General features: G+C 42.7%; 1 protein-coding gene and 3 pseudogenes across 4 annotated transcripts; 3 read left to right on the forward strand and 1 right to left on the reverse strand.

Moving 5' to 3' along the window:
* Positions 1–1,801: 1,801 nt before the first annotated feature.
* On the forward strand, positions 1,802–4,200 carry LOC308552279 (disintegrin and metalloproteinase domain-containing protein 20-like; annotated as a pseudogene). The gene has a single exon. The product of its transcript is annotated as a disintegrin and metalloproteinase domain-containing protein 20-like (transcript).
* Positions 4,201–5,798: 1,598 nt separating this feature from the next.
* On the forward strand, positions 5,799–7,558 carry LOC308552282 (survival of motor neuron-related-splicing factor 30 pseudogene; annotated as a pseudogene). The gene is made up of 2 exons: positions 5,799–5,882; positions 6,826–7,558. The product of its transcript is annotated as a survival of motor neuron-related-splicing factor 30 pseudogene (transcript).
* A 5,471-nt stretch (positions 7,559–13,029) lies between these two features.
* Positions 13,030–16,184, forward strand: LOC308556858 (disintegrin and metalloproteinase domain-containing protein 21-like; the record flags this gene model as incomplete). Its single annotated transcript, XM_081136563.1, is given in 3 exon segments — positions 13,030–13,411; positions 13,414–15,342; positions 15,434–16,184. Coding segments are annotated over 2 exon segments (2,160 nt in total). The 3' UTR covers positions 15,192–15,342; positions 15,434–16,184.
* Positions 16,185–20,956: 4,772 nt separating this feature from the next.
* Positions 20,957–27,238, reverse strand: LOC308552287 (disintegrin and metalloproteinase domain-containing protein 20 pseudogene; annotated as a pseudogene). Its single transcript has 2 exons — positions 25,177–27,238; positions 20,957–21,008 (listed from the first exon to the last, which is right to left on the reverse strand). The product of its transcript is annotated as a disintegrin and metalloproteinase domain-containing protein 20 pseudogene (transcript).
* Positions 27,239–27,349: the final 111 nt, after the last annotated feature.

A 27,349-nucleotide genomic window follows, 5' to 3' on the forward strand; every position in this document is an offset into this window, starting at 1 on the left:
AAAATCTTTCTTGCTTTCTTTCTTGCCTCCTTTGGACCAACCGAAGTAAGCAGCCCGTGGTGTGATCGCTGTTCTAATACCCTCTGTTCTAAGGTGGCACGCTACACAAGTGTGACCTGCCCAAGAAACCAAAGGGCCCCTGCAGTTCAAGACTGTACTTCCTGAAATCATGCCACTTTCAGAAGAAAGTAATAGAGTCAGGAACTTTGTGGCACACCACAGAGCTAGCACAAATCTGACCAGGGGTTGGGCGGATTACGGGTTTCCCCTAGTTAAAGAGGACTGACATAGAAGGAGGGACTTGCCCAACCTTACAGTAAGCCTGATTCTCTGCTCATCCAAAGGACTCCAAAAAGCAGGCAAATACTGACATGAGTCTGGCAGAGGGTTGACCTGCAGAAGAATGGCAGCCTGCAATCTCCATGCTATAAAAAAGAACAGAGACCAGGAGGAGGACTTGCAGCCCCACCCAAGGAAGTTAGGGTTCTTTGATAGGTGCTGTTCTTGACCCAGCCACCCAGTGTTTGCCCAACCTTTCTCATGTAATGGCACCAAGTTATTTTAAAAAACAAAGATGTACATGCCTCAGATAGAGGTTAAATTCTTCATTCGGTTGAAGCCTATCAGGGAATGCCTGAAGACCAGGCGGGAACCAAGGTCAGGGTTTTTCTAAGATGGAAAGAATTTGAATAACCCTCCCGTGTTTTAACTTCAGTGGCAGTTTCCACCTTTTGCAAAACTTGTGGATGGGGATGGTTCCTCTTTTCCTGCCCTTTGTTTGGAGTCCCAGTAACCAACAGAACAGTATTTCTGACAGCTGTTTCTGTAAGCCTTGCGGCACTTTTAGGTGGTCATGGGGTGTAGGAGGTATAAAGCCAAAGAAAGAAAACGGGGCAGAGTAGAAGGAAGGTAAGGGGAAATGAGAGGACTCTCTGTATTATTTGTTGAAAATCTTTTGCTCCTTTATCCTTGAGGGGTCTGAGGCCTCCTGGGTCAAGTTGGCTACACAGGTCCGTTCGGAGTTACCATTGCCCAAGGGAGTTCCACGTGGCTCCCAAGTGAGTCACCTGGATTCCACATATAATCCTCCATGGCTGTACCGAGGTTCAGCAGCAGCCGTTCCCTCCCCTGCTACTCAGAATCAGTTAGTACTCTGTCCAAAATGGCAACTCCCCTTCTCCCCAGCTGGACACAAGATGTGTGAGGTGCCCTGATGGCAGCTGTAGCTTGCAATTCTGTGGGACTCGTGCCACGTCCCTGGCAAAAGCACATCCCCTGTGGGCCAAGACCTGTAGCCCTGGAGACTACACAGGTGCAGGGAGGGCAGCGGAACAGCCGCCAGTGGGTCAGTAAGAGGAATGGAAACTGGGCCACCCAGCTCCTACTCCTTGGTTCCTGGTCCCATGTGTTCTGCGTAACGGATGTACAGCACCACATAGCGGTCTCTGATTTAACACAGACACTGCACGCTGAAGGAGGGCGCTCTGTCCGTCCAGAGTAGTGTTTCAGGGCTGGCATTTTGGCCATGTCTTCAGTAGGCTCTCTCACACACTACGAGGGTAGCTGCTACTAAAAATTTGATAAGCGATGCAGACTGTGTATTCCCTTGGGTGGGCCCATTCCTGTACCTCATTCTCTCAAGGGTGAGTTCTCTGTTTTCACGCTCAGTCGTGTGGGATTCCGTTTTTAAAGATCACACATCTCACCAGGAAATCCACTTATTCTTCCCCTGGGTCTTTTCCAAGAGACCAAGCGACCTTTCAGCGCAGGCTCCTTGGATCCCTGAGCACAGCCTCCCCTGATGAATGCGCCATTGTTATGTAATAGCTGCCCCCTCCCTGCTCCACCTCTCTGGGGGTGCCAGACCTCCAGTCTCTCTCTGCTCTCCTCCTGACTACACAGCTGGGAAAGGTGCTGTTGCAGGTTAGTCTTGCCTGCCTCCCACTTGCCTGCAGTTTCTTTGGTCACAGGCTGCCTCACTCATGGGGCCTGCCTGGGCCCAGGCCCACCTGACAGGTGATCTCTGGCTGCCTCTACTCTGGCTGCTCCTGTCCCAGGTCTGCTGCTCCCATGCCCTGCCAGGATGGCGCTTCACTTCCTCTGAAATTGTGATCCCCAGGAAGGTGTCCCACAGGGTGGGTGGAGCTGGGGTGCAAGACCAGCTGTCGTACAGAATTCACTTCAGGGGCCGTAGGCATGTGGTTCACATGAAGGTCAAGAAGAACTTGCTGCCCAGACAGTTTCCTGTTATCACCGATAATGACCAAGGTGCCATGGAGGAGGACTACCCCTTTGTCCCTCGAGACTGCTACTACTACAGCTACCTGGAAGGAGTGCCCGGGTCCATGGGCACCCTGGACACCTGCCGTGGGGGTCGGCGTGGCATGCTGCAGGTGGATGACTTCACTTACGAAATCAAACCACTGGAGGATTCTTCCAAATTTGAGCATGTGGTTTCTCTGCTTGTGTCAGAAGAACAGTCAGCAGAGAATGAAAGGTGTAAGATCGAGAAGAAGATGGTGATCTAGCATATGAAGAGGCAATGGTTGCTGAAAACCCTAGAGCTGTGCCCGTGTATTTGTGGTGGACCCATAAGCAATACGCGAAACTTCACTATACAGTTACTAGCTCATTATTTGTGATGTCCTGTAATATGACACGGGTAATAGAGAACATGGTGATGATAAACAACATAATGCATACCATTTATTTTCAAAATCAACTAGTCATCCACATACGCGTTATGTGCATATGGCAACATAGGGATCCTACGGACGTAACCAATCATGAGAATTCTTACAAACTTGTAGAACACTTTGGTTTGTGGAAATTTTGGAGGTTTTATAAAGAAATTCCTCATGATACTTCATTGTTCTTACAGGACATAAATTGGTTAGAGATACATATTTTAGCCACCACGATGGAGTATGCAACCCCAACTGGGGGGCAATGGGTGTATATGTAGCAAATTATCATATATTTTTAGCTGCCTCTGTTTCAGCACATGCACTTGGTTATGGTTTGGGCATGGGACATGATGGAACTGGTTGTAGATGTTTTCGAAGGACCTTTTGTGTCATGGCTCCTAAGCCAGGTCTTTTTGATATGTTTAGCAACTGTTCCTATGAACGATTCCAGTTTCGTCTGGCTATCTTTCCCAACTGTCTGGCTCATAAAAATGAACCATATGGTAATTTTCCTTATATAGCTCCTCGTTGTGGTGACCAGATCATAAATGAGAAGGAAGAATGTGACTGTGGCACCTTTAGAGACTGTGCTAAAGATAAATGTTGTGAGACCAATTGTGCCCTCTCCCTTGGCAGTCAATGCAGTGGAGGAGGTTGCTGTTTGAATTGTAAACCTGCTAAACCTGGATGGATTTGTGTGGAGAGGTCTGGCATTTGTGATCTAGCAGAATACTGTGACGGGAAAACGGCTCTTTGTCCAGAAGATGTTTATATCCAGGATGGAACCCCGTGTTCAGGATTAGCCGTTTGTGTGAGCGGAAACTGTAGTGACCATGATATGCAGTGTCAGGCCCTTTTTGGCTACCAAGTAAGAGATGGTTCGCCAGTGTGCTATAAGGAACTGAATGCAGTAGGTGACCGATTTGGAAACTGTGGGTTGGTGAACGTCCTTTATGGAAAAAGAACTCACAAATGTGAACCAGATGATGTTTTTTGCGGAATGTTGCACTGTCGTGATGTCCCAGAAGTACCTGGTGGAGGTGATCATATTACATTTTGTCGCCTAATAGTAAAAGACATTCAACAAGAAGTATGCTTTGGATATGATCTGCACCTTGGCTCAGAAGAACCAGCTCTCGGACTTGTAATGGATGGTGCAACATGTGGGCCAGGAAAATTTTGTGTGAAACAGAAGTGTACTATGGGTTATGATTGTGATGTCAAGACATGCAATTTCAGAGGGGTGTGCAACAATAAGAAACATTGTCACTGTCAACGAGGGTGGAATCCACCAGGATGTAACCAAACAGGACCAGGTGGTAGTGTGGACAGTGGCCCTGCACCTGACAGAGAACCAGGTGTTCGCGGCAAAATAAGTGTTAATGTAAACCATGCCCTAGTTGCGCTCTTTATTCGATCAGCCCTTTTACTCCTTGCATTCATTTTGGGTTGGCTTACATACTTAACTGAAGATGATGATGAAGGTGATGATAAAAGAAGGGGTAAAAAGTAAACTGGGAAAGAAACAGAATCCCCTGAACTTTACTAAATGCTAACTGGAACCTACACAATGGAGAAAAATCACATTGGCACTTACTGGGAGAATCGATCAAGAATCACTCTGAGAATGGCATCATCCTACAGCTATTCATCCCAAGGTTGTCATCTTGAAATAAAGTGACTTGGAAATTGAAAAACATTCTGTGTGTTTCAGTTCACTTAACATATCATGTGTGGCCATATTGTTAAAATTCCTGTAGATGCCAGTAGGACCTCTTAGATTCGCTAGCCAGAGGGCCTGTACTTAAGATGTTGGCTCTTATGTCTTGGAGATGCTCCTGTAGAAGATCTTGTGGGCAGTGGTGTGCCCTTTGTTATAACAGTTTTGCCCAATTGGTTATGTGCTAGATTTTTGTTATCTGTTCATTTTATTGGTAGTGTCAAATAAGCATAAAGAGATTCCCTCAGCACACAGAGTAGGAAGATCAAAAACTTCTGTGTCATAGGCCCGTGATGTCAACAGTAGTGCTAGCACCTGCTCTTTATGTGATCTTGCCTGAAGTCTTTGAAGTTTACATTTTCAGGTTCCCCAATTACATTCAGAGATGAAATAGATTTTTATAAGGTTGTGTGATGATCAAAAAATCTTCTAAGCTCAGCTGGTGTGTCTCAGTGGTTGACCCATGAACCAGAAGGTCACAGTTTGATTCTCAGTCAGGGCACATGCCCGGGTTGCATGCTCGATCCCTAGTGGGGGGCATGCGGGAGGCGGCCAATGAATGACTCTCTCTCATCACCGATGTTTCTCTCTTCCCCTTTCTGTCTCTGAAATCAGTAAAAACATTGCTTTTCTTTTCTTTTTTTTTTTTTTCCAAAAAAGCCTTTAAGAAAAGCCAGCCCACTTTAAGCACTTATAGGCCAACTCTTGTCATTTTTCTTCTTCTTTGGTTGTGCTAAAGCTGGGGTATTCCAAGTATAATGAGTTCAGCATCCCTCCTTATTGTAAAGCTTTCACATAAGGAAGGGGCCACTGATGACTGATCCATCATTTCCTAAGGCCTCGGGTTATTGTGTCATAGTATCTAACATTTAAAATCACGGGAATTGACTAGTCACAGCCTGTCTATAAATTACAGAATGACACCAACTGTCTGATATTTAAGGTGTTGCCAAATAGTGTATATACATTCTTGAATAATTACAAAGGCCGTGTTTTATTAAAATACCTTTAATATTTCAAATTGAGCATTCAGCTGTTAAAGTGTGTATACGTTTTGGGGGGACACTGTGTATATATGAAGACAAAATTTTAGGTAAAAGGGAGCAGGAAGCAGTCACTTCAGAAACAGTGCACTAGAACAGAGTCTGATAAGTGGTGTGTTGTATTTGTGATATTTAAATGTCTCAGGCCAAAGATTAGATCTCTTTCTGAAAATATGGGATCCAGATGAGGCCAGCCACCAAATGGTGGAGGAAGGATGCAGCAGTGCAGAATCGTTAGGATCGCCAGTCTGTGACAGTGTAATTTCTCCATCTTTTATAGAGCTCTCATGGCCAGCACTTCATGTCTGGGTGGCTTCTCTGGTCGAGTGATCTGGACCTTCATCCATGATGGGCCTGAGCCCCTGCTTCCTTTACTCTTATCAAATATGGGCGCTCCATCAGCAACTGTCATCAGTATCTCCTAAAATCGAGGTTGGATGACCATTTCCTAAGAGGGTTATTTCTTGCTGATCCATGGGCAATTGTTGAAACTAGACTGTCTTCTTAGGGCTGGTGGCAATTCTGTTTTTGTTTCAGCAGCCTGTTTACCAAAGCATGTAAACTCTGGGCCTTGTAACCTTTTCTCTCTTTTTTCCCCACTTTCCCAATACTGGTTCATATCCTCACTGATCTGTTTTGCATTTTTTAAGGGCCTTTTTTTCCCTCAGGCTGTTTATTTTGTAGTACAGTAAGTTTGAGTGTGTGTGTGTGTGTGTGTGTGTGTGTTTTCTTTGGTTATCATTCCCTCTCCAAAAGTGTGAAGTAAGATTTTTGACCCAAGGATGGGTGTGGCGTGAAAGTCTAAAATGTTTCTAAATAGCATTGACAATTCAGGTTATATGCCATAACTTCTAAAGAGGTGGCTGTGTCATGTTAAGGCCTAACATGTGTATTCCTTAAAAGTGGTTTCTAATTGGTGCCAGATATTCCAGACAGATCCCTTACAGCCTAGTCAACACAGCTGGACTTTTCCTAATTATAACATAAGAGCAGAAATGCTCAGGGTTAGCCTTAAATTTCATTTAACCCTATTTCTAGGGCTTTGGCATATGGAGAAATGGAGTTGTTACCGGGCAAAGGCAAGGGGGACAAGTGAATATAACCGTTGGGGGCAGAGTTCCAAATGTTTATCCATGGCACATGAAGCCTGGCTCTTTATGAAATTGTTTTCTGATGAGAATAGAAATTATTAGTCTTTTCTTCCTCCCAGTGCCTGGCTCCCAGCTCCCCTCCCTCCCCCCTCCTTGCAGATGTTCTTTCCAGATGAGGCGCCTTGTTTTCCTTCAGGAGATTTTCTTGCTGCTGCCACCCCTGGGCTCATTTGCCCTGACCCCTTCTGGCCGCCCTGCCCCTAACCCCACACAAGATGTGAGAGGATCTAGCAAAACAGCTGGCAAGCTACAAAGCTGAACTTCATTCAGCAAGTTGAAGTTGCACTGTCTGGAAATGGAGAGAATGAAGATTTCCTAAAATTGAAGAAAGATTTACAAGAAGTTACAGAACTAACCAAAGACCTTCTGTCAACTCAACGTTCAGAAACTCTTGCAAGTTCAGACTGTTTTGCTTCTACTCAGCCCACTCATTCTTGGAACGTAGGGGACAAGTGTATGGCAATCTGGAGTGAAGATAGACAGTGTTATGAAGCGGAGATTGAGGAGATAGATGAAGAAAACAGCACTGCTGCAATCACCTTTGCTGGCTATGGCAATGCTGAAGTGACTCACTGTTGAACCTCAAGCCTGTAGAAGAAGGAAGGAAGGCCAAGGAGGACAGTGGCAGCAAACCTATGTCCAAAAAAGAAATGATTGCCCCGCAGCATGAATATAAAAAGAAGAAAGCTTTGAAAAAACCACAGAGAATAAAAGATCTTGAGCAGGAGAGAGAGGACCAGAAAGTGAAATGGCAACAGTTCAACAACAGGGCCTATTCTAAAAACAAAAAAGTCCAGGTAAAGAGGAGTATTTTTGCTTCACATGAGAGTGTAACTGGCAAAGTTGGAGTAGGAACTTGTGGAATTGCTGACAAGCCTATGACACAGTATCAAGATACCTCTAAATATAATGTCAGACATTTGATGCCTTAATAATCAGAAAAGCAGTTGGATTTCATCTCTGCAGGGCTTTACATTTACCTTTTTATCCTTATATTTTTCTAAAGGTAAATTATTTGTTAGATGAGTAAGGCAGATGCCATTGTCGTCATTGTTTGCCTTCGGTAGAATGAAGCTTGAAGAAATGGCTTTGATAACCGCTATTCATTTAACTTGCTTCATTGCTACCACCAGTTTCCTCAGTTTGTTGGGTAAAGCAACTTTTCTAGATAGATGGCTGTTTAAATACAGCAGTTAGATGAATTGTTGATCTTTGTAATATCAGGCCCATACTTTTTGTGAAGTCCTAACCTGGAACTTTGAGAAGCTTTGAACTTGCCACATATTCTAGCAATTCACTGGAACATCAAGGCAAAACGCCAAACTTCCAGAGATCTTTTAAATTTTTTTTCTTATTTCCCACTTAAACTTAGCTGTTGGCCAGTTAAGCCTAAAAATAGGTTAATTTATAAATGACAAAGGCCATTTTGAGGTTTTCCTTCAATAACTTGTTTCCTCAGCCTGTTAGGCCATCTCTAAAATGTATCCAGCTCTTTTACTTACATTGAGTTTTAGTTTTATGTAAGAAACCATGTTTTAGGACCAGCTAACTTTTCTAATGTTTTTGGGTGTTTTTTATGTACATTTGCTTTTTTCCTGTTGGTTTTTCACTTATGGTAGTGGTACCATTTTTTTGGATGTGAAATGTTTATATGAGAAAACAAAAAGCTGATGTATAGCCCAGTAAACAGTGTGGGTACTATTTTTGTAAAAATACAAACGAAAAAAAAACCAAGGCTAAATTAATGAGCAAGAGTACTAATGTTTCATCATTAAAAATTTGTTGTATTTCTTGTGCATTAATCCGACCGTAATGTCCGTGTATATTATGTTCATGTAGCTGTGTTTGCAATTTTTTGTTAATTAGATCAAGTTGTCAGCATTTGCTGGTGTTAAGTAAACATAGTTATCCTGACTTGAGTTTAAGCCAAATATATGCATAGAAAAGTGTCTTCCTGTTAATGGAAGATGGTGAATTTTTTAATGTGTTAATTTCAGTTTTTGTATGTTTAATTTTTATTAAATAAAGTGTTTTTAAAATCTCAAAAAAAAAGATAGAATAGAAATTGTCACATTTTTAAATTAATGGCTGCATGCCTTCCACTTGAGGCCATGCTAATTTGCTCTAGCAATGACCGCACATCTGACCCAGCAGCTACACTAAGAGATTCTACTGGCTAGAGCTTGATGTAATTAAGGTCATTTTTCAGGATCAATACGTTTTGCGTAGGGGCCAGATTGGTGATTTGAATGGGATCTGATAGAGGCAACCACTGCTACATCTTCTAGTCTTTAATGATGGCACTTAGGTCCACCTTCCCTCACAGAACACAATATTGTCCTTGATTTACTATACCGGCCAGGGGTAGAGGGCCATTTAAGAACTTCTACCTGTGGTAAGATGACACCAAAGACCCTATGAGGACGTTATTCTAACTGCTGAAGATGTCAATCCCAATTATCTACCTAGGGTGTCCCGAAGACCACTGAACCATCGCAATCTCTACGTCAGCTAGGACTCCACTTACTGACTGATGTCCAAAGGCTGCCACTGTAACAGTGTCCATGATGATTTTTTGGAGCTCTGGGTATCCATGTCAGTGCAGACACTATACCCAATAATCCTCTCAACTCTAAATATTTATCTCTGGCATACAGACTCCCACGAAAATGGCTGTAGGTTTCTTGAGGGAAGAACAAACATAATGGTTACATTATATGTTTGTTATAATGTTGATATGTCCTTCCTCTTAGGAACCCACTGATCTCCTTAGTCAATAGATTCTGTATCTGAAAATTGACTTTGTTCCAGGAACTGAACTGAAATCATGATTTTATATCCCTTTAAAAGAGATCTACCCAGAGTTAGAGTTAATATTTTATTGACTTAGTTTTTACTCTATGCAATATTTATATAGTTGAAATCTTATAGATGATACATTTTGGCAAATATTATACCATAAATTCTCTCATAAACCATTGTGAGCATATTTTTCTTAAAAACATTATAATAGGACATGCAATTTAAAAAACATGTGTATAAAACAAAATAGCAAGGTTTTAAATTGTATAATTAAAAATATATTGAATATGGTAATTTAAAAGGGTATTAACCAAGTTTGACTCTGTACAAGTTGATAGCCAGAATATTATGTTGGATAATGGGAAGTTTAATTTTTGTTTTGTTCTCCTTGAGCATGGGTGGGGTAAGGTGTTGTGGATAGGGTGACTAACCATTCCAGTTTACCTACGACTGAAGGGGTTGCTGGGATATGGGACTTGCAGTTTAAAAGCCAGGAACCAAGACAGCCCAGGGCAAACCAGAATGAATTGCTTACCCTAACTGTCAGTTAAAAACTGGTAAATAGGGAAGAGTTGAAAGTAGGGAAAATTGACAGGCTCAGTCCTCAAATACGTAGATGTGATCTTGGAACAGAAGATGAGGGGCTACTACCTGAATCCGGGGGAGGATCACTCGTCTCCTGAGACTGGACTATGGAGTGGGGTAAAGGAAAAGTAGAAATGGGCTTGGATGCAGATGGGTTTGTACTGGTGAAAATCCTAGAAGCCATTTTGTCTTTGAATTTGGCATCACTATAGATGTATATTTTTACTATATTCCAGAGTAAGAAATCCATTTTATATTGTGCCCCAGTAGCCACATACACAAACACCCCCCAAATTTTGGCACCATATGCATAAGAGTTGCTAAGGAATTTCTAGGAATGTCCTCTGATATTTTTATTCAATTTCCTTAAAGAAAAAAACTGCAGCTTATGACCCATTAAACTGATTTCATGACTTGCTAATGAGTCAACATTAATGACAGACAATGGGAAAACAGTGCATTTGAGCATGATAGAATAAGAGGAGATATGGGTAGGTAGTAGTCTTGAGGAATTGGAAATAGCTGTGAGGAAGGGAAGAGTTGATAAAACATATGGAGGAGGGCTGTTGTCTATTTTGAGATCCCAATAATGTTAGAGCATATGGAATTTTAAAAATGATTTTAGTGAAGCGAGAGAGATAGAAACATCAATGAGAGAGAAACATGGATTGGCTGCCTCCTGCATGCCCGCTACTGGAGATCAAGCCCACAACCCCGACATGTGCCCTGACCAGGAGTCAAACCAGTGACCTCCCAGTGCATGGGATGACACTCAACCAACCGAGCCGCACCGGCTGGGCAAGCATATGGATTTTTAATGGCACCACTTTACATTATTGATGGTAGAATGATGTTCCTTTAGGAGTTTGGGTCTCTGGGGTCCTAGAAATAATATAACAAGGGCAAAGAGTATGGTGCAAAGATTCTTTGAAGCATTTTCCTATTATTGCCTCCTCTGAGCTCTAAGAAAAATATTATGACATGGTTTATCATATCTTATCAGCCGTCTTCACACTGTATTTTTATTAGCCCTTCCGACATTCCATCCACAACTGCCACTCCATGATAAGTAACAAACATATCAAGAGAGATAAAGAGAGTATCACCCAATTTAGAGATCTTTGCCCTTGGAAATTTTTATATAGTTGAATTTATCTATGAACTTTGTTTTTCTCTTGTGAGCTACTTGCACCTGGAATAAAGTGCCTATCCATTAGCAATGGAATGTGCTCATATGGATCCAAGCTCTCTAGGTAGGTTAATGCTAAGGATATTGTTCAGACTGAAACAAGTCCTCCCCCTCTACTAGCATCCACATAGCAAGTCTAGAATAAATTATAAACTTGAATACTATATGTTAGAAAAGAAAAGATGAAATCTACTTGGTTAACTATTTAACTGTGATTGAAAGGCAACCAGAAGGTATGGACTACTGGCACTATATGTAAATTAGGAACTCAGAATATTAAGGATGTGTAAATGTAATGTCCAGGAGAATGAATGGAGAAAAGAGCAACGTGGCGTAGGAGAGTTTGAAGTAACCAGGTGAGTTCTTGTCTCTATCCCTTAGGGTGAGGAGCCAGCACAAATCTTTCTAGTTTTGACTATGCATTCCGTTCTTAAGATTTTCACAAACAAATTGTTTTGAGATTCTCCCCCGCAGTGGTATATGGTAATTTTGACACAGAAATGGAAATATAGTATATGACAGAATTAAACCAGTTTTGTTTCTTTTGAAAATTAGAGTTTACTGTAGAGCTTTAGGGAGTTAAAGATTTTGGCATAAAGTGGTTGAAGTGATAGAGCTGGTCACCTAGGTTCAAACGGAATGGAACTGAAGACAGGGACATGAGATTGAGAGAAATGGGAGATAATGAAAGACAAAAGTATGTGGGTTTTCTTTGAATCTGAGGAATAGGTATAGCAGGAGTAAGGGAGAGCTGGAATGATTAAAATTATTGGTAAGTTGCTTAGGATGTAAGAAATGGTTTGGTTTTGCTTCGTTTGGTGACAAGGTATAGATTATGACTGTGGGTGGGTAAACTGAAGTACACTGAAACTGAATTAGAGGTTAAAAAATGTTGAAAAATCCTTCTGGTTTTTAGATGCGTTGTCTATATACTTGCTATCATTGTTCATGATGAAGGTGGGATTTTGGGTGGCGAATAATTCACGTATCAGACTTTGAAGTTTGTACAAGAATGATAGGGAATGATTAATGGAAAAGTGAGAAAGGAAGGTTAAAAATTAGTGCAGTCAAATGTAGCAGGATGAATGGTTTGGAGATGACTTTGTGGGCTGTCTAGAATAGGAACCCAGGCTCTAGACCATGAGGTACATAGGGCTTCTGAGAATTGGATTTCTCTATTGTGAGCTTTAGGGAAAGCAGTAAATTCTGCTGAAGCTCAAATTTAGTAAGGTAAGTAAATATGGGGAGCTCTATGAAGAAGTTTAGGATTCAGTTTGGCTCTCTTTCTCTCTCTCTCTCCCTCTTCCTTTGTCATCAAGAAAAGACAGCAGAAGTCAGAGGGGAAGCTGTACAGATGGATGATATAGAGGGATTTGAATCAGCGTAAAGGAGTATTGATAGGACTGAATTCAGAGTCCAGGAGATTGATAGTAGTGGGTCAGGCATCTTCATTTCCATATCTCCTATGCAAGTCTAATCAGATTAAATGAAAACCCAGGTACCTGTCACCTAACTGCAACAATTATCAACATATGGCCCATACTGTCTTATCTATAACCCTAACTTCCCACCCCCATTTATTGAAAGCAATTCCAAAGCATTTTCATGATTCATTAATCATTTTTCATGACTTGATTCTTTCTCTCTCCCACTTTCCTTACCCAATCCCACCACCTTCCCCACCCTTCTTTTTATTTTCAGTTTCAGCACTGCAGCCCTGATGGCCAACTCTGCCAGGATTCAGATCCTTAAAGGTCAGCTCTATACAATGACCAGCTCAGAGGAAGGAGCCAGACCAACAGTGTCTCACACTTTTTTTCTGGACAGATGACTCCATAATGACAGCTCCATAATGGAGGCTGGTGAGGCCAGGGTGTCCATGAGAGTAGTTCTCCTGCTGCTGTGGCTTCGAGTGTCTCTATCCCCTTCTGGCCTCTCCCAGGCTAGGCTCTCCCAGTGCCTCAGCTCCCCAGAAGTGGTGGTCCCCCTGAAGGTGCCCAGCAGGGGCAGAGATGCTAAGGCTCCGGGCTGGCTCTCCTACAGCCTTCAGTTTGGGGGCCAAAGACACATTGTCAACATGAGGGTCAAGAAGCTCTTGGCTTCCAGACACCTACCAGTGTTCACCTACACGGACCAGCATGTCCTCCAGGAGGATCAGCCTTTTGTTCCTGATGACTGCTACTATCATGGTTATGTGCAGGGTGTCCCTGAGTCCCTGGTTGCCCTCAGTACCTGTCTGGAGGCTTTCGAGGAATGCTACAGATAAATGACCTTGCTTATGAAATCGAGCCAATAAGGCACTCTGCTACATTTGAACACCTGGTGTATAAGATAAACACTAATGAGACACACTTCCCACCTATTCGATGTGGCTTAACAAAGAAGAATATAGCACACCAACAACTGGGATTTGAAGAGGCTGAGAAAACAACTCTGAAACAAAATTCTGATAACTGGTGGACCCACTCATGGTTTCTGGAGCTGGCTGTGGTGGTAGATCGAAATTTCTTTATTTATTCCCAAGGTAACTTCTCAAAGGTGCAGGAGGATATATTTCTTGTTATCAACATAGTGGACTCCATTTATCAGCAGTTGGGTACTTATGTGATTTTGGCTGGGATTGAGATTTGGAATCATGAAAATGTTTTCCCAATGACAAGCATAGAACAAGTTCTGGAGGATTTTGCTCAGTGGAAACAAATCAGTCTTTTGCGGCTACAGTATGATGCTGCACATATTTTCATTAAAAATTCACTTATACGTACACTTGGTATAGCCTATGTTGCAGGAATATGTCGTCCTCCTATTGACTGTGGAGTTAATAATTTCCAAGGAGACCCCTGGTCTCTTTTTGCCCTCACCGTGGCCCATGAGTTAGGCCATACTTTGGGCATGCAGCATGATGAAGAATTCTGTTTGTGTGGGCAAAGTGGTTGCATCATGAATGCTATCAGAGTGCCAGCAGAGAGATTCACCAACTGTAGTTATGCAGATTTTATGAAGACCACTTTAAACCAGGGATCATGTCTGCACAATCCTCCAAGTCCAGGGGAAGTCCTTATGCTGAAGCGCTGTGGGAATGATGTAGTTGAAGGAGAAGAGGAATGTGACTGTGGATCTACAAAGCAGTGTGAACATCACCCCTGTTGTCTGCTGAACTGCACTCTGAGGCCTGGTGCTGCTTGTGCTTTTGGGCTGTGTTGCAAAGACTGCAAGTTCATGCCATCAGGGACTTTGTGCAGACAACAGATGGGTGAATGTGACCTTCCAGAGTGGTGCAATGGGACATTCCATCAGTGCCCAGAAGATGTATATGTGCAGGATGGGATTCCCTGTAGTGACGGTGCCTACTGCTATCAAAAGAGATGTAGTGGCCATGACAAACAGTGCAGGGAGATTTTTGGTGAAGGCGCAAAGAGTGCGTCTCAGAATTGCTATAAAGAAATCAACTCCCAGGGAAACCGTTTTGGCCACTGTGGTCTAACTGGTACGGCATACCTCAAATGTAATACCGCAGACATCCTCTGTGGGAGAGTTCAGTGTGAGAATGTGGGAGACATTCCCCACCTAAGAGATCACTCTACTTTGCAGCACACTCACATCAATGATGCCACCTGCTGGGGTATCAGTTATCATTTAGGGATGGACACACCTGACATGGGTGAAGTGAAAGATGGCGCCGTGTGTGGTTCAAGAAAGATATGCATACACAAGAAGTGTGTCAGTCTCCCTCTCCTGTCACAAGTCTGCCTGCCTGAGACCTGCAACATGAAGGGAATCTGCAATAATAAACATCACTGCCACTGTGGCTATGGGTGGTCCCCGCCCTACTGCCTGTTCAGAGGCTATGGAGGTAGTGTTGACAGTGGCCCAGCATCTGCCAGAAAAGGAGTTTTCTTTCCACTAGTTATGATTCTTAGTGTGTCTCTTTTACTTCTACTGTTGACTACTGTATTTATGTATATTCAAAAACATTTTGGTCCCAAGGAGACGAAGGCTCATCCTTCAGATTAAGAAAATGCCTCTAATTTAATATCTTATGCATTATAAAGATTTAGTTTCTTGGAGTAGAAATGTTACATGCCTGAAGCACATTTCTAAGTTTACAGAAAAATGAAGAGACCTTCCTTTCAGTCAATATCAGAAACATTGCCATCAAGGAAAGGTAATTTCCAGCACCTTCCTAACTACTGTTCATTGTGTAAGCACCAAGTAAAGCTCGTTTCCCTCTGAGTTGGTGCTCTTTGTGTTTCTAGAGTACACATATGACTCACAGGAAAGCCAGGAGACCGACATCTAAAGACCCATGGGTGAGTCTTGCCTCTCCATTTATTCCCAAAGTAATTTCTCAAAGGTACAGAGGTTACATTTCCTGTCAGCATAGTGGATACCATTTTTCAGCAGTTGGGTACTTATGTGATTTTGATTGGGATTGGGATTTGGAATCATGGAAATGTTTTCCCAGTGATAAGCACAGAACAAGTCAAGGCTGTAAGTTCATGCCATCAACAGAATTCTGTGGAAATCAGGTCAATGAATGTGACCTTCCAGAGAGGTGCAATGGGACATCATCTTTTCAGTGCCCAGAAGATGGATATGCACAGGACTGGATTCCCTGTAGTGGCAGTGCCTATTACTATCAAAAGAGATGTAATAAAGTTGGGAAAATTACTTAAAATTTCTAATATTCTGCTTCAGAATCTGAAAATGATGATGATAGTATCGCTTGTTCCACCCAAAGTCTTGGGTTTATTTGGTAACCAAAAGAAAGAAATTTTTGTTAAAGTGTAAACAAATTGTTGTTTAATAAAAATTCCTGGCGCTGTACCCTCTCTGTTTTCTAGCCAAGTTTGTCTGCTCTAACTCTATGAGGGCAGGGTTGTTTTTATCTGTTTTGCACACTGTTTTATCCCAAAACATACAACAGTGCATAATACGCAATAAGGAATAATATAATTAATTGCATGAAATTAATTAGGAAAAGTAAAAATAAACCGTCCTTTTTTTAAAAAAAAAAACATATTTTTATTCATTTCAGAGAGAGGAAGGGGGGGGAGAGAGAGAGAGAGAACCATCAATGATGAGAGAGTCACTGATCAGCTGCCTCCTGCACGCCCCCGACTGGGGATCGAGCCCGAAACCCGGGCATGTGCCCTGACCGGGAATCAAACCGCAATCTCCTGGATCCTCGGTCGATGCTCCACCGCTGAGCCACGTCCGGCCTGGCCTTTTGTCCTGTTTTTAAAACCACTGAAGCTCCTACTCAAAACTGGGCCCTGAATATTTAAAATACTGTGTATTTACAATGCTCTTTGCTTCTAGTCCTCCAGTCTCTTTGTCCCCAATTTGTCTTCTCAGTCTATTCACAGTGTTTTTAGAAATCCTGTCTCTAGAAAATACGTATCTAATCAGGCACCCTCTATATATGGTCCAGATAACTTCTAAATGACACTCTTTGTAAACTGAGTCAAACAGCATTCTTGATATCGTTTTCTATTATGTTTTGCACACTTGGCATCCTCTGGCTGTCTGTTTTGAGTATACTTGGTTGTGTCATGTGTCTGCACATCTGTACATGTAATTCTCATTTCCAAAATGCTGTTTACCACCCTTCCCCACCCCCATCCCTACCCGTGCCCTGGAAAACTCCAATTTTTCTCTCAATAGAGGTTAAACATCCTACCTTTAGAAAGGCATCTCCTTGTGAAATGTTATGTGTCTACTTGTGTGCTTCTGTCACTCTGTGGCCGTCCCTTTGAGGCGCTCTAGGAGCAGACCAGGAGAAAGCCTGACAGTGCACCAGCCGGGACAGAAAGAGGAGCAGCACATCTCGTGGAGCCACAGAACCAGGGATGCATGAACCAAGAATACAGTCTGATTAAACTTGGAGGAAGATCTACATGTGTTAAGTATATATGGCCATTTGGAGACAAATAGCAGCTGTTCCAATTTACTGATTGTCTTTTGAAGTTTTTTTTTGTTAAAAAGAAAAGTTAAATTTGATGATAGTCAAATTTATCAACCTAATATATTTACTGAGTTTTATATTTATATATTTTTATAATTTTGTAGAATTAACCTCCTACTACAAACATAAAGTCTTACGTACTATCTTCTTTGGATTCCCAAAAAAGTAGATGATAAGACCAGGATTTAGGTGGGGTTAGTTTATTTGGAAGCACACAAAAAAGCATGTTACTGAGCAAGTTCCCACTGTGGGCTACTGGGGCTATCCCACAGAAGAAGTCATGTGAAATACACCTCGGAATATTATCCCATGGTGCAGGAGAAAGCTGTGAGGAAAAGAAGTGAGGTACAACACTTAAAGCAGGAAACTGTCAGAGATGGATATTGTTTACTGTAGCTGCCAGTGAACACTGGTGGGACAAGGGGATGTAGGGTGGGGCCATCAGCATCTGCTGTATCCAGGTTCCCTAGAAAACAGATGCTAAGGCAAGGATTAAATGCAAATCTATCTTCTGTTATACTGGTGACAATTCCTAAATACACTAATGCCTTTCTACTTTACAGGAGTGTGCTTGGCCCATTCAGGAGCAGGCCGGAAGCAACTGTTAACCAATGAGAGATGTTTTGTGACTATGTCTCACAGCTCCCCCAGTCCTCATGGGATAATTGTGAGGTGTCTAACAGTGCCTCTCAGACAGGCCACAGTAGAATTGTGTCCTGGTTGCTCAAATGGTCACTCACCCATTAATATATGCTTGAATTGCTTTTAACCCTTTCCTGTCTTAGTTTCCCACTCCTTCACCATGCACTCACATTTTGGGACAGTATCCCAGATAAACTGCTCACACTCAAATTCTTATCTCAGAGTCAAGGACAGTTGGTACCAGAAGTGTTCCTTAAAAGGCAGATCCATAGGATGTGAGATTCTAGAATTGGACGGTTACTTGTCAGAAGGCTACTAGGACCCATAGTTATAGCCAGTGGATTTGTGACAACTGGTGTGCTGCAACATCAGAAACTAAGACTCTTACTTGTGGTGTGTTAAGATAAGGTACAGATGGAAGGGGTGCCCTCGCTTATACAATAGCTTTCATGTTTGAATTAGAAATATGAGAATTGGGAAGTTAGTTAACTGATGAAGAAGCCATGAATAAAGAAAAAGACAGGCTCAGGCCAAATAAGTTGGGCATGGTACAAAAGTCCTAAGACCTCTATGAGGAGAATCTCATTCTATAGACTGTGTTGAAAATAATACCCAAGGTTTGTCATAAATATGCAGATTTTTAAAGATTACTGAATTTAGAGTTCTGGTATGTTTCCTATGTAAAAATCAGAGGTCCTATTAAGGAAGAAATGCTATCCTGAGATTCAGGATGAGGACATTTGAGTGGATGCACTTGAAAATTTGAATCCTGAGATTCTTATGAACTCCCTAGGCCAACAGAACTCACTCCTTACCCTTTGCTAGAAGAGAACAGCCTCTCATTGCCTGGATACCATGTTTCACCAAAGATTATACTAATCTTCCTAAAGATCTGTCCTTAACTTTCTCTCATTGCATCTAGACCAATAACTAGGGTCAGTACAGTTCTTAGGATAAGAGGAAGTAGATCACTGGTCAAGAGAGCTCCGGGAGCTGGCTAATATATGCCATCAGAAGCCAGGAATATATAGAAACAGATCCTGAGGATACTGCTTCAGGAGAAATAGAATATAACATTATACAAGGGAAAGCTTATAAATAAGGAGGTGCTCAGGATTTAACATTCTTGCAAAGATACCCAGAGCTGATCCTAATGTGCTGCATCTTTGAGGCTTGGAAATGTTGAACTATAATAGTTGAGGTGGAGATGCTAAAACTACTTTGGCAGAGAAGTGAATTTGGGGGTCACAATATTCAGGGAAGGTGTTTTAGCATGGATTTCTTAGAAAAGGCCAGAGAAACCACCACTAACCCCATCACTCTGAAGGCCCTGGAGGAATGTCTTCACTCAAGCAGTAGGAAATGCACATCAAGCAGAGGAAAGCAGTCAGCATTGGGACCTCAACAGTGGCTGTCTCTGTAGGCCTGGGTTGATGACTCGACAGGGTGCTTTAGAAATGGGCTCCCTAGGGTCAGTGAAGGTAAGAAGATTCCAGAATCCCAAAAAAAAAAAAAAAAAGGTGTTAGGGAGATTAAAGATGGCCGTGGACTGAGTGGAAGCTACACTGACACTCCCAGGATCAAACTGGAATTTGATTATATTTGAACAACTAAAATATAGAAAAACCATCCTGAATAATCAACTGCAACTGAAGACGAGCTGGAGAGCACCCTCATAACCCAGGAGGAAAAGTGGAGACCACATAGAGACTGGTAGGAAGTGTGGAGGCATGAGAGGGCTGGCTGGGCCCCCACAGGCAGCAGCTGAAGGCCCAGAGGGATATCTCAGCTGTGGGGGTTCCCAATGAGGACTCTGGGGCCTAAACCCCAGGCTGGGCTTCCCAGCTAAGAGCACCAGAACTGAGAAAGGTGCCGACATAACATCTGGCTGTGAAAAGCAGCCAGGTTTCTGTCTGCCAGGGAGAAACAGCTGGAAATGCAGGCACCCTCTTAAAGAGCCAACACACAAAGTTTCATGTGCAGCCACTCACCTTGGGCACCAACAGAGGGAGGGCAGAGGGGACTGGATCTGTGTGAGGAGAATCTAGGGTTGTGGATGCTGGAGATAGAGCTCAGAGGACACCCCTCTGGATTCCTGTGCCATTCCTCCAAACTGGAGAGGACATGTTTCACAGACAGACATTTATCTTCCAAGCAGCTTTTGCCTGAGGGGGAAGCAATTGGCCCACCCTGCTGCAAAACCTCTCTCCCTACCTGTGGAGTTTGTATAGCCTGAGGCTCATTAAGAGAATCAGATTAATCAGCCTGCAGGCAGAGGCAGACCTCAGAGTGCTTTAAGTCTTTGCCTGATCTGCTTCTGGACCCAGGCCTTGGAAAAGCAGACTCTGATGTGCATCTTGGTCCTGTCCAAACGCACCCAGCCCCAACAGAGGGGATCTCAAGCTGTGGGTTGTTATAGCTCCAAACAGGGTACTCAAGGCCAGTCACAAACAGCGTCTGACATTGGCCTGCACCAGAGGCCCTCCAAAAACACTGAGAGTCCTAGCAGGCCTACCTAATATATAGAAACAAACCCGAATAGGCAGCCAAAATGGGGAGACAAAAAAGAAAAAAAAAAAAAAGCCCCAAAGGAAAGAACAAGAGAAGTCTCCAGAAAAAGAGCTAAATGGAATGGAGATAAGCAATCTCTCAGATACAGAGTTCAGAATACTGATTGTAAAGATGCTCAATAGCATGAAAAAAAGATATGGAAACTATGAAAAATGACCAGTCAGGAATGAAGAAGGACATAGCAGAAATAAAGAATACATTGGAAGAAATAAATAGCAGATTAGAGGAAGCTGAGGATCAAATCAGCGAATTAGAAGAAGGTAGAAAAAAAATCAGAGATCCAAAAAGAAAAAAACAATTAAAAAACAGGAGGACAGTCTAAGGGAGCTGTGGGACAACATGAAACGTAACAATATTCGCATCACAGGAATGCCAGGAGAGGTCGAAAGTAAGCAAGGGTTAGAGAACCTGTTTGAAGAAATAATGGCAGAAAACTTCCCTAACCTGGTGAAGGAAAAAGTCACACAAGTTCAGGAGGCACAGAGAGTCCCAAACAAAAAGAATTCAGAGAGGCCCAAGCCCAGACACATCATAATTAAAATGCCAAGAATTGAAGAAAAAGAGAGAATCTTAAAGGCGACAAGAGAAAAGCAATCCGTTACCTACGAAGGAGCTCCCACAGGCTGTCGGCTGACTTCTCATTAGGGACTCTACAGGCCAGAAGGGAAGGGCATGAAGTATTCAAGGTAATGCAAAATAAGGATCTGAAACCAAGACTACTCTATCCAGCAAGGCTATCATTCAAACTAGATGGTGAAATAAAGAGCTTCCCAGACAAAAAAAGGCTAAAGGAGTTTATCACCAGCAAACCAGCATTGCAGGAAATGTTAAAGGGACTGCTGTAATAAGAAGAAATAGAGAAACATAGGCATAAAGAATTAGAATGGCAATAAATAAGGACCTATCAATAGTAACCTTAAGGACGTTAAGGGAGAGATCAACAGCAATACAGTCATAGTTGGGGACTTTAACACCCCACTGACTTCACTGGATAGATCTTCCAGACAAAAGGTCAACACAGAAACAGTGACTGTAAATGGCACACTAGATCCGATGGATTTAATTGATATTTACAGAACATTTCACCCCAAAGCTGCAGAATATACATTCCTCTCAAATGCACATGGGTTACTCTCAAAGATAAACCACGTTAGGACACAAAACAAGTCTCTACAAGTTCAAGAAAACTGAAATCATATCAAGCATCTCAAATCACAAGGGCATGAAATTAGAAATCAACTACAGTAAAATCACTCAAAAACATTCAAACACATGGAGGCTAAATAGCATGTTATTAAACAGTGAATGGGTTACCAATAAGATCAAGAAAGAAAGAAAACCACCTTCCTGGAAACAAATGAAAGTGAACACACAGCCATCCAAAATCTATGGGACACAGCAAAAGCAGTCCTAAGAGGGAAGCTCATAGCACTGCAGGCCTACCTCAAAAGGCAAGAAAAATTTTCAGCAAACTATCCAACCCTACAACTTAAAGAATTAGAAAGCTCCCCTGTGAAACCATCCTGACCAGGGCTTTTGTTTGCTGGGAGTTTTTTTTTATTGCTGCTTCGATTTCATCAGTTGTTATTGGCCTATTCAGGTTTTCTGATTCTTCCTGATTCAGTTTTACATGATCTCACTCATATGTGGAATCTAATAAACAAAATAGACTGAGGAACAAAATAGATCCAGGGACATAGAAGCATGGAACAGACTAATGAATCTCAGTGGGAAGGTGGGGTGGGGGAGTGGTTGGGAGAGATTAATCAAAGAACTTATATGCATATATGCATAACCCATGGACACAGACAATAGTGTGGTGAAGTCTTGGGGGGGTGGGCGGCAGATGCGGGGTGGAGGAGACCGGGGGAGGGGATATCTGTAATACTTTCAATAATAAAGATAAATTAAAAAAAAATTTTTTTTTAAAAAGGTGTTCGTCCTTAACTATTAGAAACAGGTGGGTATAATTACTGTAATGGGCCCTGACCTAAGTATATCTGAGGCCATGTCTAATAGAGTTTGGCTCTCCTAGGGATGATATAGGAGGGCAGGCAATGAAGGCATTTATTGCATTATACAACAAAAAAAGATTCAAAAAGTGGTGATCAGCATACTGATGCCAACTTCTGCAACGGGTATCTCAACCAATTTTCAAATCCTGAGATCAATCATTGACCCATTGCCAACTGAAGGAAAAACCAGGTACCGTTAGGAAGCACCCTGCAATGTCACCACAAATATATGCAATGAACATCCCTTACCTTGTTTCCCCAACTGGACCTTGTTTCCCAAAGGGACTTGCTCCCCAAATGGACACACATGTACCAGAGTAACTACACAATGGCGAAAGGGGAATACTCAGATCTTTTGAAGACTATCAAATGCAAGGTCTGACCTGACAGAGATACCACAGAATCCAAAATGCCTCATGAAGGAGACCATGTTAAATAAAATCCTGATCCAAGGGCATCTCACAGTGGGTCCGATAGGTCCATGAACCCACTCTGTGGTAATTTCCCTGGCTCCTGAGTAAATAAATTCAGGAGATGACGGGACCCTCAAAATGGTTCTTTCACCTGTGAAGTCAGAGTTATGGTAGCAAAGACCAAGTGAGAAGCCTTAAATATTTCCTCCATACCCACCTATCTCCATAGTAAGACAGAAACACTAACACATCATGAGTGAGACAGCAGAGATTAGTGAGGCCACTTAACAGTTGCAGGTGGTGATCCACATCCATTCCCATTTAATTCAATAGTATTTCTGCGGCAAAGAATCAAATGGGTCTTGGTGAGTGATGGTAAATTACCATAAACTTAGCAGCTCCGATCATGGATACTGTGCTGGATATAGTAACTTCACTAGAAGAGATCAAGAAAACAACAATCTTTAACTGTAAAGGAACACAGGCACATAGAAAATTGATCAAGAACAAAATTGAGAAGGCACAGTATCAGGAAGGAAAGAATAAGGAGACATAATTAGAGACATAAATATGAAAAGATACTATGAACACTTCATGCTAATAACTTTGAGGAAAATACGAAAACAGGAGAAATGCCTTGAAAAACATAATTCACCAAAATTGACACAAAGAATTAAAAAACTGAATAGTTCTACCTCTGTTAAAGGGATTGAATCTGAAACCATAGGTTCACAAAGGATTTCAACAGTTAATTCTTCCAAATATTTTTGAGAAAACAAAGTACTGGATTGTCAGGAATCAGAGGTCTTGCCCTCATTAAACTTTATAACTTCAAGGAAACAATCATATGGAACAGGCAGTGAAGGTGAGGTCCAGAACCACCAATACCTACATTTCATCTATAACTAGGGTATGAAGGCCCTGCCATTGCATCCCAAAGCAAGAAAAATATGACAGGAAATATTTGGTCCACAGTGCTCATCCAAGTTGGCCAAGGTTTGTTTAGGCCTACAAAATAATTCAGTTTCTCTGTCTGTAAAACTGGCTTCATCACAGAATGCTTTCCTTTCCAGGTGTTCATTCCTAATAAACATCTTAGACACTAAAACTCCAATTGAGTGTCTGCTTCTGGAGAACTTAAACTATCACAATGGAGTAATTACTGATAAAGTACCAAATAGCCCTAGGGCCAGGGGAACAAAGAAAAGAAGTTGAGCTTATTAGAGTACTCATGATTAAAGGAGATCCTCTGCAGAGCAGGGACCAAGGCCCTTTAAGGAGGGCAAGTGACCAGCTAGTGCTCATGCTTCAGGAACTCAGAGGAGAATCACCCTGCTAACCCCAGAGCTGCAACTCAGATCTCTGAAGGTGTCAGTGGCTAACTGGTGCTGGTACTTCTCAGGAAGAATGAAGGTGGTTCTAACAAATCCAACAAAACTGGAACCCCAAACCAAGCATAGCTACCAGAGTGAATGGTCCCAGCCAAAATGACACTAAGTGTAACTTTTAGCACGCAGGGAATTAAACTCTCTTCTCCCCTCATCTTTCATTCCAGGCTACTTCTCTGCCCCCTTTTGGCATAGCTACCTGGAAGAGTGCTGGCAAAACAGAAATGGGGTATATAGTGGCACATCCCAGACATTACATCTTACAGAACAAAGGTGGGAGAAGGTTTAGATCTGATAAACATCAGCTTCAAAATGTGTCTTTGCTGTTCTTCTGCTCAAGGTACATAAAGAGACGACTTCCACGGAGCATCTGAGATCTTGGTCCCCAGCATGTTCTCAATTTGGCTCAAATAAATTCTTTTTCAAAAGTCTTTTTATAGATTTTAGGGAGGAAATGAGAGAGAGAGAAACATCGATGTGAGAGAGAGACATTGATCAGCTGCCTCCTGCATGCCCCGTACTGGGGATCCGAGCCCACAACCCAGGCATGTGCCCTGACTGGGAATTGAACCAGTGACTTTTCAGTGCACATGACAACACTCAACAAATTGCGCCACATCAGCCAGGGTTCAAATAAATTCTTATAAAAATTCTTTAAAAAAAAAAGATACATGATTTCCAGAAATAATAAACTTCTAATATTGCTTGAAACACTGAAGAGGAAGTTAAGAACATGCTAGGAATCCTTCAGTATAACATGATCCAGACATGAGAGATCCTTAAATTTTGCTTTAAATAGTAGACATGTTTCTCTACTATTAAAAAAATGAGATTTTTAAAATGAAGCAGGAGCTTTACTGTTCCTTCTCTTCCTCCTTTATCTCCTCTTCCTCCTTTACCTCTTCTCTATTTTTCCTTTTATGTTTCTTACAAAGCACAAGGAAGCGATACAAAAAGAAAGCAAACAAAGGACCAAGGCACAATAACGACACGTAAGCCAACTTTGCCTCTGGTCCTTGGTTCTTAGGAGGTGGGCCGCTATCATCACTACCTCCATTGCCCTTGTGCGTGCAGTTGGGAGGTGCCCACCCACGGTTGCAGTGGCAATGCTGTTTATTATTGCAGACCCCATTCATGTGGCAGGTCTCACACCGACAGGGCTGTGGCAGATGGACCATACTGACACACTTCTGGTAGATGCCCATCTTTTCTGGACCACACACTGTGCCATCTTTCACTCGACCAATATCAGGTATGGACATCCCCAAATGATAATCAATACCCCAGCAAGTGGTGTCATTGAACTGACCCTGAAGTCCTGTAGCATGTTCTACCAGATTAGGAATAACTGACATGTTCTCACACTGAACTCTCCCACAGAGGATGTCTGCGGTATTACATTTGAGGTATGCCGTACCAGTTAGACCACAGTGGCCAAAACGGTTTCCCTGGGAGTTGATTTCTTTATAGCAATTCCGAGACGCACTCTTTGCGCCTTCACCAAAAATCTCCCTGCACTGTTTGTCATGGCCATTACATCTCTTTTGATAGCAGTAGGCACCGTCACTACAGGGAATCCCATCCTGCACATATACATCTTCTGGGCACTGATGGAATGTCCCATTGCACCACTCTGGAAGGTCACATTCACCCATCTGTTGTCTGCACAAAGTCCCTGATGGCATGAACTTGCAGTCTTTGCAACACAGCCCAAAAGCACAAGCAGCACCAGGCCTCAGAGTGCAGTTCAGCAGACAACAGGGGTGATGTTCACACTGCTTTGTAGATCCACAGTCACACTCCTCTCTCTTCAACAACTAGGTTCCCACAATACTGTAACCTGAAAACATTCCCTGGATATGGAGGAGGGTAAATACACATGCCTTTACTCATAGTGTGGTCCCAATAGTAGGCACAACTGCAGTTGCTGAATTTAGTTGTCCCCTGCACGGTAGGAGCCATTATGCACCACTGGGAAGCACACACACACACACACACACCATTCAGTGTCGTGCTGATTACCCAAATTATGACCAAGCTCATGGGACACAGTAATGGCAAAAGAATACAGACTGTTGCCTTGGAATATACCAATTCCACAATTAAAAGGATGCTGGCATAGTCCTCCGATGTAGGCAATACCAAGCTTTCTGCCAAAATATTTTTTTATGAAAAGACGGGCATCATCATGTTGCAGTCAGGCATCAAGTTGGAGAAGCTTCCAGGAAGCAGAGTCTTCCAGCATCTGAACTATGTCATCGGTGGGAATTTGGTTTCCTTTATCCCAGACCTCAATTCCAGTCAAAATTACATCAACCTTGAAAGGCTGATAGAAGATACCCAATATATTGACAACATCAAGTACTTCACGCTGCACTAGTGACACATTACTTTCAGAGAAAAGGTATCGGAAATGGTCCACAACCACTACCAGCTCAAGATATCGCAAGTGAGTCCACCAGCCCACATAAGAACTTTGCATCAGAGTGGACCTACAGAACTCTCGCAGCTCCAATTGACGTGCTATTTTCTCTTCTGTTAAGCCACATCTCATAGGTGGGAGCTGTATATCATCACTATCTATCTTATACACCAGGTGTTCAAATGTGGCAGAAAACCTAATTGGCTCGATTCCATAAGCAAGGTCACTTATCTGTAGCATTCCTTGAAAGCCTCCAGAACAGGTACTGAGGGCAACCAGGGACTCGGGGACACCCTGCACATAACCATGATAGTAGCAGTCATCAGGAACAAAAGGCTGATCCTCCTGGAGGACATGCTGGTCCGTGTAGGTGAACACTGGTAGGTGTCTGGAAGCCAAGAGCTTCTTGACCCTCATGTTGACAATGTGTCTTTGGCCCCCAAACTGAAGGCTGTAGGAGGGCCAGCCTGGAGCCTTAGCATCTCTGCCCCTGCTGGGCACCTTCAAGGGGATCACAACTTCTCGGGAGGAGAAGCGCTGGGAGGGGCTGGCCTGAGAGTGGCCAGAAATGGACAGACACTCCCCAAACCACAGCAGCAGAAGACTGACCTTGATGTGCATCGGGGCCTCACCCGCTGCCATTATGGAACTATCATTATGGAGCCACCTGTCCATGGTAGAGGAGAGGGCCGGGCATGAGGCGCTGCTGGTACAGTTTCTCCCTTTGAGCTGCTCAGGGTGCAGGGCTGACCT

This window comes from Miniopterus schreibersii, assembly GCF_964146895.1.
Source record: "Miniopterus schreibersii genome assembly, chromosome: 1".
In the NCBI taxonomy this organism is placed as follows: domain Eukaryota; kingdom Metazoa; phylum Chordata; class Mammalia; order Chiroptera; family Miniopteridae; genus Miniopterus; species Miniopterus schreibersii.